The sequence below is a fragment of the Amphiprion ocellaris genome, chromosome 16 (assembly GCF_022539595.1).
Source record: "Amphiprion ocellaris isolate individual 3 ecotype Okinawa chromosome 16, ASM2253959v1, whole genome shotgun sequence".
Classification (NCBI taxonomy): Eukaryota; Metazoa; Chordata; class Actinopteri; family Pomacentridae; genus Amphiprion; species Amphiprion ocellaris.
The window spans coordinates 12,875,546-12,891,015 of record NC_072781.1 but is presented as its reverse complement, the minus strand read 5'-3'; the positions used below and the strand labels follow the sequence as shown (position 1 = coordinate 12,891,015).

The 15,470-nt window shown below is 39.0% G+C and overlaps 1 protein-coding gene across 2 annotated transcripts; it reads left to right on the top strand.

Annotated features, from left to right (window-relative positions):
- Positions 1–850: 850 nt before the first annotated feature.
- Positions 851–14,926, top strand: hmgcll1 (3-hydroxymethyl-3-methylglutaryl-CoA lyase-like 1). 2 transcript variants are annotated; one of them, XM_023261346.3, is made up of 9 exons: positions 852–1,152; positions 2,592–2,669; positions 3,170–3,277; positions 3,705–3,800; positions 3,995–4,143; positions 4,971–5,034; positions 5,539–5,727; positions 13,455–13,580; positions 13,981–14,926. In XM_023261346.3, exons 1-9 carry the CDS (start codon positions 1,057–1,059, stop codon positions 14,083–14,085), a joined length of 1,011 nt encoding a protein of 336 aa, XP_023117114.1. In that variant the 5' UTR covers positions 852–1,056; the 3' UTR covers positions 14,086–14,926. The 2 variants fall into 2 exon arrangements, with proteins under 2 accessions (XP_023117116.1, XP_023117114.1); XM_023261348.3 differs by lacking the exon at positions 3,170–3,277 and having other exon boundaries at positions 851–1,152.
- Positions 14,927–15,470: the final 544 nt, after the last annotated feature.

The window sequence follows — 15,470 nt, the reverse complement described above, 5'->3', positions numbered from 1 at the left end:
TACAAGTTCTATGTCTCAAAATTCATTCAGTGCTGGTGGACTTTGTTCTGTGTCGAAGAGGAGCTTGAAGGGGCAATACATCTGAAAAGCGTTTTAAAATTTAGGGGGTGACAACTGATAGAGAGCGACCTTGAAGTCTGCTACAAAAAAGGCTTTTTCAAGGATGATCATATGAGTCACCATCCTCCCCTATGAGCAAGGTAGAGCTCTCTCATCACAGCGCAGTTTAGCGCGGCGAGATGGTTGAATGCTAGGACTTCATTAAGCTGCTCTATTGTTAACATCTGGGTTCAGAAAGGCTCTTTCTCTGGTAAATGTTGCCCTGGCTTAACGGGGGATTTTATTACACCATGCAGTTGACATTGGCAGCAGTGGCATGTCTGGCAATGGAAACCCCTCAACGGTTTAGGTCACAGGAGATCAATCAAAGCAAGCTGTTTCACTAAAGCCCTCAATTCTCAGCAGAACTGGGAGGTGAGTGTGTATCTAAGCTTGTTGAATCAAGATAAAACACATCAACTGTAAGACGTGTTAGTGATTAGTGATGCTGTTTTAAGTGCTTGCAAAATGAAGAAAGTCTTCAGTCCGTTAATAAATCATTTGTAACTGAGCTGCAGTTGTAAAAACTCTTGTTTTCTTATTATTTTTTTTTCTAACCATCACCTGCATTTCTTTATTATTTAGATGCACATAGTTGTATTTTGCCACAATTCCCAGTCCAAAGTACGGCACTAATCTCTCGTATCGCTTCATTTCCCACTTTGCTTTACACCATTTCCTCTCTCTCAGTCTCCACCCCCGTCACTCTCTGTTTTATTGCCCCCCCCCCCCTCCACCGCTAGAGATGAGGTTGCCATGGCAACTGCTGAATCATCTTCCACCCTCTGCAGCCGTCCTCTAATTTAATCTCCTCGTGCAGCAAAGGCCCCTCCACCGTCCGGGCCTGCATTAGCACGATGATCTGAAGCATCAATTTGCTGCAGCCGCGTGTGCAGGGCAGGTTAGTCTCGGAGGACTCGGAGGTGCAGCAGGCTGAGCAGGACAGCAGCCTTTCGGATGGGTAACGTACCCACTACAGTGAAGCACTGCCTGAGCTATGAGCAACTCATCGAGGATTACCCATGGCTGAGACACTGGCTGCAGGAGGAGAAGGTGGGCGTTGTTTTCCTTGTTTCTAATCTGCTGCACATGCTCTGCCACATGACTCCCTCATGACAGAGGCCACACAGCAGCCGGCGACTGATGACAGCACTGTTGCTGCTTATATAATGGTCATCATCAATGAAATTCTGTTTTATTTGTATATATTACTTCTTATAAAAAGATGCATGGGGATTCCGCTAAATATAAAATGTAAATTGTTTCATATTTTTAGTTTGTAGGACCAAAGATTCAGACTAAATGCTTCTGATTCTTCTGTGTTGTGTAACACCAATAATGTGGCATATTTGATAACAACCTAAAAAGAAGAAAATTGTATTTTATATGTTGTTATAGTGGCCTAATCAGCTTCCAACTGATAACATGCTAGGGTTGTTCTCCTCATAGATTTGATGCCTGAACTGAATAAAATAAGTATATATTACATGCACCTGTCAGGTTTTGGTGTTATTACATGCACTTTTCTTGAATTTTGAAAAAACACTACACAACAAAAATACTGCACTGCCAGTAAAATTCATACATTTGAAATCTTCCTTCAAAGAGCACAGACAAAATGTAAAAGTACTGTATTTGTTATGCGCAAATATATTGGTAGAGTTCATTTCAAGTAAATGATGCACTGTTGGCTTGCAGTCTACAGTAGGAGTATTTTATGAATAAAGGAGCATTAAAAAGTACAATATTTCGATCTTGTAATGAAATCTTCTGAAAAAAGGTACAAATTAGAAAGAAAATTAACTACTTAAGTAAAGTATAGGTACCTTGACATCCCTTAAGTCCTGAATAACCAACATGTAAATAATTACATTCCACCACTGCTCAACACTTGCTTTAGGATAGCTTAGCTAAGTGCAAAAAATGACTACTTTATGAGGACAGTGCGTTGTATTGCAAGCTAAGACACGTGGTGATTAAAACAGAGGCAAAGGAACCATGCATTTTGGGCTTCCTGTATATTTGTGCACAGATTACGTAGACAAGCAGGTTACGGTCAGCCGGGTGGTCTTTATTTAAATATCACTGTCACTCAGTTAAATTATCTGTATCAGTTCTGTAATCTGTAATCTCCATTGAGGTTTTATTAAAATTCAACAACGGCTTTATCCTTAAAATGATGAGGTTTTGACCAGAAAAATACCCCAGTCCTCAAAATATCCCTTGTGGTTGGAGTGGAGTTACCCTAACCCTCATTCCCAGCCTTTTCACTATGACACATCTCCCGACTTTGCATCCTAATGGCATGACGGCCTTATGTTTTGGTTCTCAGGTTTCGTCTGACTTTGAGGTAGAGGGTAGCTCATGTTTGAAATAACATGTCCTGGAGCATCCCACGCTAAAGTGACAGCTGACTTTTCAGTCTTCACTATCCTGACAAGTGGTATTTCTCCTTTTGCTCTCATTTCTGTTGTTCTTTGATAATTTTCCAGAACATCACAGGACATGAGTATCCAGAGTTTGTTAAAATCGTTGAAGTCGGCCCAAGAGATGGACTTCAAAATGAAAAGGTACACTGTCATCTGAGTTAAGAATCTTATTTATATTTATATGTGCCCTTGTTTTCCATTTCAATACACGACCCTCCCTGGAAACTCCACTGTTTTCTGTATCTCTCATATTTATAACAATTCATAACACATGGGTTCTGTGCCAGGAGCATATGTTTCACATTTTCTTTGAATAGGAAAGATGACACGGCTTCTGGCTGAGTTTTCTCTGCTTAGTATGTCACAACTTTATAGTTACCTTATTGCACATCAGACGCTTTACAGATTGCTCCAGATGTAGAAATAATTTTATTGCCACAACATGTGATTATGTAAAATATGGCCAATTTTGAAGGATTGCAAAATATTCAGCAAGCAAAGATTCTGTATGTCAAATAAAGATATCAATATGAAAGGCATGGAGCATAGAGGGGGGAAAAGCCATATATCTGCTTGTTGCACTTCCTATCTTGAGTGGAATCAAATCCAGAAAGAGCTGTTTCAGTTTCATTGTTCCCCAGGAAATTGTTCCGACAGGGGTGAAAATCCAGCTGATAGACATGCTCTCAGGAACAGGCCTGTCTGTGATCGAGGCCACCAGCTTTGTCTCTTCAAAGTGGGTACCGCAGGTAATAACTCTTCTTTGTACACAGGGAAAGAGTGCTGAGTGATTTATTAGGCACTCTTTTCTTGCCTGCATAAGCACTGAGGAAACTCTGCTCCTCTCGCATCCCTGTTGGATCCACAGCTGGTTTTGAAAATAATGTTTTATTCTACACACACACACACACATATATATATATATATATATATATATATATATTCCTTGTTGTAAATTGCATCCCTATTTACTTCTCAAACAAGGAAAGCAAATGTGAACATGCCCCATGGTTTGTTTGTACCGACAAATGTGAAAATAACTTTGTCCTTTATGGATTGTCTGCTGGCTACAAGCATGCAAAAACATTTGTGCAGGATGATGTATTACCAGGAACGTGTTCAGATGATGTGAAAGGTTTATTTTTCTACATCATATGTTTTCTCCCCTTCATTTAGATGGCAGACCACACTGATGTTCTCCGAGGAATCCAGAGAGCGCCTCATGTTCGGTACCCAGTTTTGACACCCAACCTGCAAGGCTTCCAGGATGCTGTAAGCATTCATTTTCACTTCTCTGCTACACGCCATAATCTATATCATTTATCATATTTACTGATGCTTGTCAGCTTGAGTTAATTGCTGGCAGTACATTGTTTTTAGTCAAATAATTCCTGCACTTACGTAAGTGTGATTCCACCACAGTGTTCAAAACAGTTTTACAAGTTCGTTTTCTCTGCCGTTTTAAGGTTGCAGCTGGTGCTACCGAAGTGGCGGTGTTTGGGTCAGCGTCAGAAACCTTCAGCAAGAAAAATATCAACTGCTCCATTGATGAAAGCATGCTGAGGTTTGAGGAGGTCATTAACACTGCCAAAGAGCGCCAAATTCCAGTCCGCGGGTTCGTATTCTGGACGTTAATTGTCACTGACATAAGTGAGAATTACATATCAAACATTTCATTTGGTGTCTGATTTCACACTGATTATTATTTTTGTATTTTGCTCAGAAGGGAAACAAAACAGTCGAACATAGCGTAGTTTCTGGACAGGAGAAAACACACCATTCAGTAATGATACCTTTTTAGCAAAGTTCCAGATGTTCACCAGGCTATATCTATGCTTTAGCAAACCATAAGTCCAGATGGACATTAAAGCAAACTGAGCAGGGTAAGTTACTGAATATAGTTGGTCTTTTATCGTACATGGAAAAGGAAGTCACTGCACCTGCAGTGCATGTTATTTTTTAGATTATATGAGCCTCTTTGTCGCAGCAGATTAGTGGAAACATTGGCCTTTTTCCAGTGTTTGTAATAAACAAATGGCATCGAGCTGAGGTCTGGTTCACCACCAGAATCTACCGTAGTCACCAATCTGTGAACCAAATCTCCTGTAAATCTTTTTGTGTTCCTTTGAGATAGCAGCTGATAAACAGATGAACACCCAAAATGGAAAGACCACAACACATCCAAATCAACAGCAGTGCTCCTAAAGCTTCTTGTCCTCATTTAAACGGAGCACTCCATCTGACATCAGACAAATATTCCGCTTTTCAAAACATAGAAGTGGCACACATACAAGCTGTTCATTAGAAATACGGAAACCAAAATAATCAACTGCCTCAGGAAGTTCTAAGTGTCAAAGCAAATTGCGTCTCCACTCACATTTTCTTAGCTTTTTGTCAGCAGTCAAATCTCATAAAAATGTCATAAACTCTGTTCTCCTTCAGGTATGTTTCCTGTGCCCTCGGGTGCCCCCATGAGGGAGACATCAAACCATCCACAGTTGCTAAGGTGGAATCATTGTTTACTTTTACAAAATACATGTATTTATTTAGAATTACTTTTACTTCATAATCTGAAAAGGGGAAAGTGTTCACATAAGTAATTTATGAGATAATGCTCATTGTATGAAACTGGGTTCTTAACTCAGAAGTCTGAAAATTGTCCCTAGAGACTTGTTTTTTTTTTCTTTACCATTAAAAAAAGTCTTCTGTGGGTAAAAAAAAGAAAAAAAGCATTTGGATGAATATGTTTAAACTCAAAAGTTCCTTTCTTTGTTTATTGTCAGTTCACCACCATGTGTGAATGTGAATCATATGGGTTGAGTTTGCCGCTGATTGAATTAATAACTGAAGAACTGTTAAATTTACCGATATTGTCTCATTTTTCAGTGCTAAGCCAAACTTGATACCATACTTTCATCTCTGATAAGCAGTTTAAGCAGATTGTCAGCTCTTTTAGGGTTCAATTTCCTTCTAATGAGAGGATTTTGCCACATTTTTTTCTATTCTTTAGGTGGCAAAGAGGCTGTATGAAATGGGCTGTTATGAGATTTCTTTGGCGGACACCATCGGTGTTGGTACTCCAGGATCCATGTTGAAGATGCTACAGGGAGTGAAGAAGGAGGTGCCCATCAACGCTCTAGCAGTTCACTGCCATGACACTTACGGGCAAGCATTGCCAAACATCCTGACTGCGCTTCAGGTAAGAACTTATGACGAGTAATCTGAAGGGTACTACTACAGCTGACCATAATGCTCAGTTTTAATATGCTATGATCACTGTTATGGGTGTAATTGTTATTCACTAGAAGAAGGAGTAGTGTGCCTAGAGGTAGAAAAAGCTCTCAGTGATTCAGTTAAGACTTTCTACAATTTTTGTAAAATGATTGGTGTTTTGGTGGTGTGTTTGAGGATTCAAAAGCAGAACACAGTTATTGTACATATGGGTGTGTCTATTAATTGATGCTACTAATGCTGTGATCTCAGGTAAATTAAGAAAAATTAGATTTCAATTCTTTCCCCTCTGAATTCGTTCCAGTTCTGCAACTACAAACTTCTGCATTATCGTCTTTCAAGGATCAAAGCAATACAACAGGTCTTCTTCAGTTAGTTATCTCAGAAGCTCTGTTATTTTCTTCTTAAGAAATATACTTGAAACAGGTACATAGACTTGATTTTTTGTGAACAAAAAAAGAGTTTCAAGATCACGTGAATAGGAGAGTGGTCAAGTACTGTGATCTTTTTTTCAGCAAAAAAATGGTTTAGAATACCATTTTAAATGATATTCTAATCCATTTAGAATGGTATTCTAAATGGCATTCTAAATGGCATTTAGAATACCAAAAGGGGGCATTCTAAAAATGCCCCTCTTTCAAGGGGCATTTTACCTGATCATATAGCAATAATGAGGTTAGTAACAAGTTAGATGTAATGAATGCCAACAAATCCTGGCTGCAAAGAATAAAGTTGAGTGCAGGCAGATGATCTGACAAGGTTCAAGTGTTGATGAACTGGTATATTTAATCAGGAACTAATGAGATGATGATGTGAATTAACATGAAAATGGAATATAAAGAGATATAAATAACACAGAGAATAAATTTGTGACAGCAGAACTTACGTTACATACTTACGGTACTTACTTACTTTCTTTACTGACTTCTTTCAAAGTATTGAAATCATTTTCTGAAATTTTCATATTTGATCAGCTTATTCAATTTAAATCCTCTGTACTTGATCTTACAAATGATAAGTGTAAATAATAAGATGAACACTAAAATACACTTAAAAAGTCAAATAAATGTAATTTTGTTTACAAGAGGACCTTAACGCTGGGTTCAAATAATATTTTCCTGTCAGATAAAATGGTCACTATATCACATTATATAAATAAAGCATCATAAATTCTTGCCAACATTAAGGACAAACTACTGGAAACAAGGACGTAAAAGCAACAACCGCGTCCAGTGTATGACGCTGGCTGTCTTGTGTTTATAAAAGTTTTTTTTTTAAGGAAGGAAAAGTACTTGTAGAGCATGTCTCTGGGTTGCACCAAAAGGAAAGTACGGATTGTCTATCCTTAGCCTATTTTTCACTTTGTCATGTTGTGTGAGGAGGAGGGCTTTGAACTCCTACAGCCCAATGTCACATATACATTATGGAAGTTGCCACTTGATGGGAGAGAAGGTTAAAAATTCAGACATGTCATGAGGTGTTCCAGATGCAGCATCAGCTGTCATCAGCTATGATACACTGCTCTGCTCTGTGTCCAGTGTTTTACGACTTGAGCCATTTTTTGACAGTAGCGACATGATTGATGACCACAAGAGAGGTGTAAAGATATGAATATTTAAAAAGTTACAAACATACAAAAACAAACAATCTCTCCCAGAATTCATTCCCCTCCCTCCAGCTGCCTGAAACAAATTGTGGTTTACAAGTGTTGCTCTCTTTGGCAAAGGCTGTGCTGCTGGAAGTGTTTAAATGAAGGGAAACAGCTCCAAAGCTGCTCCAGCGTTTGGGTGGAGGGACCTGTGAATTCTGGGAAACGACAAGGAAGGAGGTTGAAAACACTCAAAGCCTAGCAGGCATCAAACAAGCACCTTTGAAAATAGAATGATTCAGAGACCTGACATCTCTGCTGGAGTGGTGATGGCAGAGAGAGAGAGAGGTTGTAAAAAAATCTGAGGTCTCAGTGAAGAAAAGGAAAGCACAAGGTCTGATAGTTGTTTGAGGACAGGCGTGAGTCACACCTCTCTGAAGAGAAGAAAACATCCTGATCCATAGGGGAGGGATGTGGAAAGTGACAGTGTGCTTTCTTGCAGAGGGCTGTTGGTAGGGTTAGAAGAGGAAGCCTATTTACCTCTACTGTAAATGCAGATTCTCCTTTGGACAAATAGAAGACAGTAATGCACCATCTTCTTGATCCTCCATGTTAAATCATCTGACAGCTTTACTTTCTGCGTTCCCACCGGCTTGGCAAGGATCTTGGGCACCTTTGACTTCACTTGCACATCCCTCTCCTCATGATGAATATGAATATTCTTGTGGAGAACCGCAGGCCGATCATGGATAAATGCCCAGCCTTTGCATAAATCAAAGTACTTACTCATGATGACATGAAGAGGAGCAACCAGATGTGGAAGCAAAGTCGAGGTAGACAGTCTTGTTCCAGGATATCTTTCAGCTTTCTTAAATAACTGCCAACATTGTAGAGATCACACGTCTTTCTTTAGGTTTTAAATCATCATTCCTGCTGGGAATAATCATGTTAATCTTCTTCCAATCCATCTTTTCAGACAACTTTTGAGGCCCAAGTTACATTCAAAGAGAGTATCTTTTCTTCATTCATTTTAAAAACAGAAAAGGATAAATAGTGTTTATTTTCCATGAGAATCAGACATAATGGAACAAAATTATCATCTATATTTCAATTTGACTAATGGGCATTTATTTTGGTTAGTTAAGGTTGTTTAAAATGCATTTAGAGCTTAGAATAATATAATCACATGCAATAAGGGTTTGTTCTCATCTCTGAACTTGCATTTATGTTATAATTTTAAACAAATATTCTCATTTTGACGGTGGAGTCGGAAAGTAAGGAAAATATATCACGTTCTAAATGTTTATGAGCTTCACTGTAAGCCTGAATCTGCCCTGAGCTTTAATGACAATGTGCCAGTTTATGGCATTATGAATGTATCCTCTGTCATGTATGTGAAGGCCACAATGGGACACACAGAAAACCAGGAACCATCAGTCAACAAGGAAGAGGGGCATTAAGAAACATGATCTTAGCCTCCCCAACAAAGCTAGATGATTCACAAACTGCCCGCTGCACAAAAAATCCTCAGAATCTTAATGGACATAAGATATTTCCAATGGGCCCTCCCGTCACATGTATTGTGGAGGAGAAAAAAATGGGGCTATTACATTAATATACTCCTGTTTCTGCACAATTCACAAAAATGTAATTGGGCTGTTAACCTCTGTGGCAGAGCTGTCGCTGGGGTGTTTTTCCACCACTTTGCCCGTAGCGAGTGTAAACCTGACATACATCCCCAACATTAAACAGAAGTAACGCAGATATGGCTGTATCAGTTCTCTGGAGCACATTGTCACTGAGGAGGAAGAAGCTCATTGGGGGCTGGGCGGGTCAACAGATGTGAGCGGGTCAGTACAAAGGCTCACCTATTCAGTGTCTATTGGACAAAACAACTGAGAGCTAGGTGGATAGAAGGGCCCTGGGGGACTCTAACTCATCTGTCGCTTGGCTGTTGAACTCTCTGACAATGCTGTGCTTAAAGGCCAGTGGAAAATGATCCTTTCGTTTGCTTGATGCTGAGCAACATGATGAATGGTTGCTGCAGCTGCAGTCCCAACTCTTGAAACTTCGGTAGCATTTTATTTTACAGGACTGTAGGTACAGAAGATACTTGTAACTTTCAGTTTTCATAATTTACTGCACAACTGCTACAGCAGTATAATTAATTTACAGTGTTCTGATCCAGGAGAACAAAATCACTGTATCAAATAAACTCACATTATTGACAAGAAGTGCGAAAAATTAACAATGCTCGTAACTTGAGCTAGATTGCCTTTAAAAAATGGATCTTTAACACAGATTCACTCACACTAGTAGATCAAAATAGAGTTAAACATTCATTTTGAGTCAATTATAGTTCAAGGCTTCTCTCTTGATAATCTCTTCAACTTTACAGCCTCGTGCTACAGAAAAGCTCGATAATGTCTCCGACTAAAGTGCATTTTTAAAGCTACCTTTGATTTTAGATGGTGAAGTGAAAGAGCGCAGAGAGACGGTGAAATTCCTCCGTGGATCATATTTAGAATGATTCATCGCAGCTGCCCCATGGCCGCAGAAAATAATAGCAGCCGGGGATATTTCGCTTACCATTTGCTCACCCATAAACAAGAAGGAAATGAAAGATTTTATCATAGTTTTTCATTACTGTGTGCCAGAAGTCGACACCACCAACTGGGAGAGAAATGAATTCCCCCAGTGCTGTCAGCCCTGAGTCACCTCTTTTGTTCCTGATAAAGACATTCCTCAGTCTTTGTACCTTTTCTTTTTTCTTTTTTTTTTTTGGAGGTCTGCTGGAGGGGCGGGGGGCTTTGTTACAAACCTACTCTGGCAGGTCACACAATGACAATGTATGTGCTTAGATTTCACAGGCTTGGCAGGGAAAATTGTTTATTCTTACCTGCAATTTTGGTGTATTGTGCACTACTGCAGCAGGGGAGGACAGTGTAACCTGTTTGGGCTCACTGTTGAGATCTCTGCTGACAATAACATTCACTGTTCAAACATGAATGTGTGAGCAGGGTCAATAACTTTGTTTTGCCAACAATCAGTGATCTATTGTAGTTGTGTTGACTAGGATGTTGATCATTTCCGTACAAGTTTATGCTGGCCTCATTGTCTGATGTGGATATGATGATAGTATGACGGATATTATAAATCTGTGATATTATGACCATCAGATCTTTATCTTCTTGGTGGTGAAGTGCTGTTTTTCTGATCAAAGTCGATAATAAATAAGTACATGTTCTGTAGACTTAATAAGCAATCATAGAATCAAATTCTTTAAAAGCACTAAATACATGAATAAATATTGCTGCTAAATATGACTAACAGATGCTACCTTTTATTTGTAGAGCCATTTTGAGATATTTCAATATAATGTATTTGAGAACACCTTTTGCACCATACATTATATAGCTATACTTTGTTTAAATCCCTGTTATTCACTTATTTCTCATGGACAACACAAATGAATTAACATGAATACAATGTATAGGTGTATTTTCATATGTAATACTGTAATATTATGCAAAACAAATTTCTTGTAGTCAAAAAAAATTATATTTGCACAACGGACAAGTCAAGTTCGAACATTAAAATAGATAATTGCATAAAAGTAAAGATAATTTTACTGCAAATAAGACTTTTTCAATAACTTGTTCATGTAAGCAGGTGCGTTAAGCGTGGTTAGAGGAGGCCATTAGTTTTGATTTTTCATGTTTTTTTTTATTGTTATTTTATTTGCATGGATTGTTTCCATAAATAGATTTTTCTGTGCTTTTGGCAATTCCAATTTCCAATTTTGGTGTTATTAAATTATGTGTGGTTTGATTTTATAGTACTCTCTTCCTTTTTACTAATTACAAAGCTTCCACCAGAGCCTTAACTTAAAAACACCAGGATTTTAGGATCACAGTATTTTGGATTCTTGACATTTTTGGTGGTTTTGCATTCATTAAACTCGGTGATCCAAGAAAGAGGTTTATGTGGAAGCTGAATGACTCGATTATATTGTTCAGACTTTTTACGCTAAAAGAAATCGTGAAGTAAAAATGTCATTTATTTTTTCTTTACGTGTTTGTCCTCTTAGCTGCCCTCCAGTGCCCGGGGTTTGCTTTCTCATTGCAAGCTTATTTATGTGTTCCTGGAAAGAGGTGATATATGTGTCAGCAGTGGCTCTGTGACAGTTTCTTTCAGCTTCCCAGTTTATATGGTAGTGGGTAAAGCATCACTGCTTCATATCCTGCCCTGAATACACATTCTCTCTTTCTCTCTCTCTGACGCAGTTATAAAACTAAAATGGGAGCATGTCCATCTTCAGCCTCGTCCACTCAGAGTGTAGAATGTCGACAGGCTTATCCCAAATCATGCGAGTTCGAAAATGCACTGTGTCTTTACCCAGGAATGCATTGTTTTTATATAGCCACAGCTCACTGAATGTGGCTTTTTAACACTGAGCGCACATCTGGTTTCTGGGCAGTGTGAACCGAACTGAGCACTGGCAAGCTGAAGCTGCTGACCACCAATTCCTGCGTGATTAGCGTCCAGAGGTACAGGGCATGCTGCTGAACGGTTTGTTTTGTTCCTCTCAGAAACCGTACGCTGAAGACCCGTGGCCTTACAGGGGTAGCAGCTGAAAGTGAGAGGATTGGCATGGCAGATTACAACTCTCTGTTTATACTACAAAAAAATTCTGCCTAGTACAATATCCTGCTCTGGCCTTAACCAAGGTCTGGAAATCTCGTGCGCTGCACACACCGGGGTAGATCGCCTCCTCCTCCTACCTACCTCCTCCTCTTCCCCTGCCAACACAAACAGCAATTACGGCTGGCTCAGACAGCCCCTGAAAGAAGTAGGTTCTTGTCTGGAGGAAAAAGCAACCAATTAGCAGCATTGTTCGGAAAAAAGCAATAGAGATTCTTTTAATTTAGCTCGCTTGGCCCTTCTCCGTGGGGTGGAAGTCCTTCATGACCCAATGTCACTGAGAGGATCAGTGTGTTAATTTTGTCTCGCTGTAGGATCCTCTGACGTCTGGCTCTGCCACGGAAGCTGGAAAACATCTTTAATATTCTCATGACAATCCCAGGGACATGTGGAAAACATCCCGAGACCTTAGTCTGTAATGACTCTGAAAACTGAGAGTCTGGCTTCATCTTCTTTTAGTGGGAAAACAAAAGTGAAACAGTTTCATGGCAAACACTAGATTTGTGTTACTTTATGTAATATGTGCATTCAGAGAAATCATAAAATGTATTTTCCATAAAATGCAGCATTAACATCCAAACAAAAGCAGTGAACCAATGTTTCCTAAGCGGCATTTAAAAATGTTGGGATAGCTGTCCAACAAAAGCAATGAATTGAACAACTGAAAACGCATCATTAATTTTCATATGGATGCCAGACACTTGCTATTGTAGGCAGTTAAAAAAATGAAAAACAGAACATTTTCCCACAATTTTTAACTGTTGTGATGATTGTGTGCAGCCAGCGAGTCAAACATCTAACAAAGTAAACAAACTTGAAATTTATCTCTCACACGTTCTTACATTTTGTGCTGAGAAAGAACATTAGCGAACAGAAACACATTGAACCTCGTAGATTTTTTGTTTTTATTTCTTTTGTAACAATTGCACATTTGTGTACTAATGTTATAATTGTGAGCCTGTTGGCATGGTGTGAGAGGATACTGTACAGGCAAGGAAATAAAAAAAGTCTTCTCAGTGTGGCAAGAAAGTGAATCCCCATGGTTAAGGGCAGAGTAGTGCTGTAAAAACATGAGTAACCAGGAGAATCAGAAACATATGAAATGTTCTGTTCAGCATTTATAATGTTCTTCTCATATGAACAAGGCCACAATTATGTGGCGCTGGTGGTTGAAACTGACAAAGAGGATGACTAAGCCGTACTGTGGGACATTCTGTGCCCACTCATCTTCAAGACATAAGCCCACATTTCTCCGAAACAGCTGTAAAACACGACCACAGGCCTGGCAAGGTGCACTGCACCAGGCAGAACAATTCAACAGAATAAGGATCTTTGTTTCTGGATTCTACCTGAGGTGAGGCTTGTTTAGAGGTGCTGCATGTCTGTGCTGTTTGTCCTTGCAGATGGGGGTCTGTGTGGTGGATTCTGCTGTGGCTGGCCTGGGAGGCTGCCCCTACGCACAGGGTTCATCTGGCAACGTTTCAACGGAGGATGTTCTCTACATGCTCCATGGCATGGGCATTGAAACAGTAAGTATGTCTTCACAGTGCACTTTGACAGACCTACTGATTTTATGTGTCTGTAATCCCAACAAAACCAAACTCATACAGTCTTTCAGAGCTGATTTACGAGTTGCTCTGCAAACATACTGCTCTGCAAATGTTTATTTTATAATATCAGTGGTTTCATACTACTTGTGCAACACCCTAGAGTTGCACACATGGTCGCAGGGACAATTTATTTAACAATCCCTACCTCTGCTGGCGGAATACTTTCACTGCAGTTCAGTTTTCTGTCACCTGTTGCACACGTCCAGTTAAATTATATATAAACAAACCAAGTTTTTATTCTTCCTACCCTCAATGTTTTAAACAGAAACTGACCATGCAGACATTGAGCTTTAACTTCTATTGCAATATTTTCTTGCAGGGTGTGAACCTTCCTAAAGTTATAGAGGCTGGCTACTTCATCTGCAACGCTTTATGTCGCAACACAAACTCCAAGGTTGCCCAGGCAAAAAGCAGGACGCTGTAATGTGTCTCTGTGAAGGAAGATTATCAATTTTTTGACTCTGTTCCCTTTAAAGTGCTTCCCCTGTTGTTGCTGCCTTCAGATTTGTTGCCTATGCTTCTGTATTTGAAGTACACGATTCCTTGTGTCTGACATAACTCTTCCAAATCTCTCATTTTCAATTTGCAACTTTTCAGTTTGTTTCAGTGGTTCAAAGTTTAATTGGACTCCATGGACATTTGTGATCAACAGAATGCTCCCATTTTTTGTACGACTTTTGCTCTGTGTGGTTGGCCATTAAAAAAGAAAGAACAGGTTACACTGAACTGAAAATAACTAAAGGCTGAAAACAAACTATCAAGGTGAATTTTCTTTTATGGTAGAGGTCTTGATTGATGCATTTTAAATTCTGAACTATTTAATTCTGTTTTGATGCATTTTCACAATTATTTGACTTTGACAAATAATCCCGGTGAACATCAGTCACTTTTATTACCTTGTGTAGTTCAGTGGCCTTATAAGAAAAATTTGACTGCTTTAGCTATTTGCTGGAGAGGATTTATTATTGCTGCAGGTGTAAGGGCATCTTTTTTGCACTTTACTTTCCTGAGAAAATTTTCTTTTTTGTCTACAAGCCCAGATGCAAATGAAGAAAAACACATTACTCGAATAACCATAAAGATAGTTTAAAAGCAAGGCTCTGAAGAGTTTTGTTTTTTGTCTTTTTTTCTCCCCCCATCAGGTTTGCCAAAGATCATTGAAGAAGTGCTCCTTGATTGTTTTTTGTATTTAAAAAAAAGTTTTACCATAACATAAGCTACTGTCTGGAATGATTTCTGTGAGAGTAAAGTCAAATGTGGTTTCATTTTCTCTTGTCTCTCCTGGGTCCGTGTACTGCTCTGGTAATTGGATTTTTCGTTCTGAAACGGGTATTGAAAAACAAAAAACAAGTGATTATTTGATTTTCGTTTTAAAATACAAAAATTAAAATTGAAATACAAGGCGTTTTTCCTTTTCATGATCAAAAAGGGATATACGACTTTTTTTTTAATGCTTTGATTTTCGTTTTATATTTAGAATAACAAGAAAGTACAATCAGTAAGAGACAGAAACGAAAAAAGATCCGTTTTTTCATTTTCTGAGACCGGAAGTGGTCATCAGCAAGTGTGGAGCCAAACAGAGTACGGTGCATAGACTGTACATACATTTTTTTCGTGAGTTTTCATGGTCAAAATGCGAGATCAGGTGGTAGATCCTAAAATAAATCAATATTGATTTTTTTAATAGAGCGTTAAAGTTTTGCGAAGCCAGGGGGCGGGACTACTTGATTGACAGTCCGGTCAGGAATGATTGACAGGTCCTATGGAGGAGGCAGCAGAGACACTGTTCTCCTCGTTTGGATTAATTCT